General features: G+C 39.8%; 1 protein-coding gene across 1 annotated transcript; it reads left to right on the top strand.

The window, feature by feature from the left end:
* Nucleotides 1-820: 820 nt before the first annotated feature.
* LOC100656262 (olfactory receptor 2T11) lies at nucleotides 821-2344 on the top strand. The gene has a single exon (XM_003404712.3). The coding sequence runs from the start codon at nucleotides 821-823 to the stop codon at nucleotides 1772-1774; it is 954 nt and encodes a 317-aa protein (XP_003404760.2). The 3' UTR covers nucleotides 1775-2344.
* The last annotated feature ends 1363 nt before the right edge of the window (nucleotides 2345-3707 follow it).

The raw sequence follows: 3707 nt of genomic DNA, 5'->3' as shown, positions 1-3707 counted from the left end.
ATTGACAGGCAGGCTTGGCTAATTTTTTCTTCTTGTATGTCTTTTGGTTAAATGGTTTTAAGTTGAAAAAGTTTTATTTCTAACTGCTTCTCTGTCTCCATCCCCAAACACACTATAGCAATGGGAACAATGCAGAGAATCAGCTTAGTGGCATGATCATATCTTTCGTTGAAGGAATTTTATTCTGGAAGCGTGTTACAAGTAAATGAGAGAGTAAAGAAACTATTTGTAGAAAGATAAGCTAGGAGAATAACTAAGCAGTGCAAGCAACAGTTAAATGATCCAAATTTAGGTGCTAGCAAAACAAAAAAAGAATGGAAAGAGAAGAAAAATTTTATTGATGAAGCCACAACAAATATCAAAACTGTTCATTTCCTAATTTATTCATTTCACTCACCTTTATTCAACCAATCAATGAATCAATCATTCATTCTTTTCTCCAACCAGTATATACTAAGACCTACTGTGGGTTGGGCAGCTTTCTCAATTCTAGAACTGCTGAGTGAACGGGACAGATATAGTCTTTATTGCACCTATAGAAAACACCATCATCATAACCTACTTTCAAAAGAATGAATATAAAAACACTATAAAAATGGTCCTTCCCCAATAAGGAGAACTTGAACCATCGTCAGTTTTATGACGCGAGTGTTTGTTAGTCTGTTCGATTTCTCTAGCATTCTGCCCTGGAAAATTTCATCTTGACCAGTATCTTCTGAGGTGTCGTTTCTATTGGGCATTTCTTCCATGCTGAATATCCCACTTTGTTTCCTGAATTTTGTGACTTCCTGTTCACCTGAATTTGTCCTAGGTTCTGGCAATGAAGAACAGCACTTCATCCTCTGACTTTATCCTGCTGGGGCTTCTAGTGAACAGTCAGGCTGCAGGGATTGTCTTCACAGTTATCCTTGCTATTTTCATGGTGGCTGTAATTGCGAATTTGGTCATGATATTTTTGATTCAGGTGGATTCCCACCTCCACACCCCCATGTACTTTCTGCTCAGCCAGTTGTCCATCATGGACACCCTTTTCATTTGTACCACTGTCCCAAAGCTTCTGGCTGACATGGTGTCCCAAGAGAAGACCATTTCCTTTGTGGCCTGTGGCATCCAGATCTTTCTCTACCTGACCATGATTGGCTCAGAGTTCTTTCTTCTGGGCCTCATGGCCTATGATCGCTATGTGGCTGTCTGTAACCCCCTTAGGTACCCAGTCTTGATGAATCGCAAGGTGTGTCTCCTTCTGGCTGCTGGTGCCTGGTTTGGTGGCTCTCTTGATGGCTTTCTGCTCACCCCCATCACTATGAATGTCAACTATTGTGGCCCCCGCAGTGTCAACCATTTCTTCTGTGAGATCCCTGCTGTTCTCAAGCTGGCTTGTGCCGACACATCCTTGTATGAGACCCTGATGTACATCTGCTGTGTACTCATGCTGCTCATCCCCATCTCCATCATCTCCGCTTCCTACTCTCTCATCTTGTTAACTGTCCACCGCGTGCGCTCTGCAGAAGGCCAGAGAAAAGCCTTTACCACTTGCTCATCCCACTTGACTGTTGTCAGCATTTTCTATGGGGCTGCCTTCTACACGTATGTGCTGCCCCAGTCATTCCACACCCCCGAGCAGGACAAGGTAGTGTCAGCCTTCTATACCATCATCACACCCGTGCTCAACCCCCTGATCTACAGCCTCAGGAACAAGGATGTCATGGAGGCATTTAAAAAGGTATTTGTGCGATGCTCATCTGCTCAGAAAGTAGCAACAAGTGATGCTTAGAGATTCAACAAGAGGGATGGTCTTTCATCATGATTTTTTTCCCCCAAGAATCACCTCCATGTACCCTGTTTCTTCACAGATTATTTGGGCATCTATCAAAGAGTACTTAGTATTGGAAATTAAGACAATTCATCCTGTCTGGATTATCCTAGGGTAGAAAGATGTTTCATCAGTTATGCAGAGACTTTTTTTGGATAATTATAAAAAATTGTTTCCCACTTAGTAAGTTAAAGGATTAATCTGGTGTTGATTCTTGCCTTCAGGAGGAAAAAGCAAAACACACACATACACAAAACAAATATTAGAATTTATAGAATCACATTTTATACCGAACCATGTCTCCTTCATAGTTGACTCAGCATTAAACGTACAAACAGAAATCCCCTCCAACACTACTGAATTTTTGGTGCCAAAATCTATGTGATTGTTATAATAGCAATAAAGTATAACATAGCAACCTGCGTGTAACAAAGAACAGGAACCACACAAATTTTAATCACTTCTTTTATTGTTGAAATTTTGCAAACCTCTGAGACCGTCTTTGCATTTCCTGATCTGAATATAGCAACTGACAAATGCCAGACCACAATAAGTAGTGGACAAATTGAACTGAACCTACTGAATGTATGGGTGACCAAGCATCAGACACCTACTCAAAGGGATAAACTCTGTCTAATATTTAACATCAGAGAGAAGCACTGTGCCACCTTCTGTGTTACTATAACAGTAGGAGAGCAGATGAAGCAAGGGCCCACCCTGGAAAAGGACTTCATTATTTCACAGCTCTGTGTAATCCCACAACACACTTGAAGGCACTTTGACTTTTTGTTGAGTGAGATGGGAAGTCATTGAAGAATTTTCAGATGAGGTGTGACATGATGAGATCTTCATTTTTTAAAGGATCACTGTGGCTATTGTGTGAAGAATAGAGGAGGGAGCATGGTGGATAAAGGAAAACAACGTAAGAGATTTCCAAGGTGAAAAATTAAGATGGCATGGAGTAGAGTAGAGTAGTAGAGGCAGATTCTAGAAATGATCTGGAGGACTAGCTAACAGGATTTAGCTCATGGATTGCAAGTATGTTGGGAGAGAAGGTGGAATGAAGGATAACTCAATGGTTTGTATCCAAGTGGATGGAAAAAAAAATTGCTATTTACTGAGATTTGGAAGACTGTTAGAGTGGCAGATTTGAGTGGGAGAAATCAAGAATTCAGTTGTTAACAAGGCAAGTTTTAAATGTTTGTTATATAATTAACTGATACTTCAAAAAGTCAGCAGCCAGGAGTTCAGATTATAGTTCTAGGTTTAGGTACAAATTTGGTAGTCTTCGGAGTAGAAAAGTATTTAAACAGATAAGATTAGTTGAAATTACTTAGGTAAGAGGAAAGGTTTCAGACTGAGCCTTGGGGCAGTCAGGGAGGCAAATGAGATAAGAAAGAGGATCTGATGAGGTAAGAAGAGGTGGCATCTCAGACACAAGTGAATAAAATGTTGAAAGAAAGAGGGGATAATCAACCACAACAAACACAATTTATAGTTGTACTAAGGTGAGAAATGAGACTTGACAATTTAATTTGGCAACATGGAGATAAGGTGTGACCTCTACTAACAACAATTTTAATGGAATTGTGCTTGGAAAGCAATCAGGGGAAAATGGAGGGATAGGAAGTTGACATAGAGTATTAAAAAAAGTTTTAGAATGGTATATTTGCAAAAAGGAACAGAGAAATGGGGCAAGAGCTGGGATGACATGGTATCACTGGTGCTTATTATTTTTTTTTAGTTGTGAGATATTGCATATGTTTGTATGTTCAAGGAAACATTTCAATCTAAAGTGAAAATTGATGATGGATGAGAAATGGAGGGAACTTCAAAAGGAATGGCCTTTGAGACTGGTTGTGAAAATGTCAAGCATGATGAGTTTGTCAACTGT

This window comes from Loxodonta africana, chromosome 2, assembly GCF_030014295.1.
Source record: "Loxodonta africana isolate mLoxAfr1 chromosome 2, mLoxAfr1.hap2, whole genome shotgun sequence".
In the NCBI taxonomy this organism is placed as follows: Eukaryota; Metazoa; Chordata; class Mammalia; order Proboscidea; family Elephantidae; genus Loxodonta; species Loxodonta africana.
The sequence above is the reverse complement of the archived record's forward strand: the minus strand, read 5'-3'. Positions and strand labels throughout refer to the sequence as shown.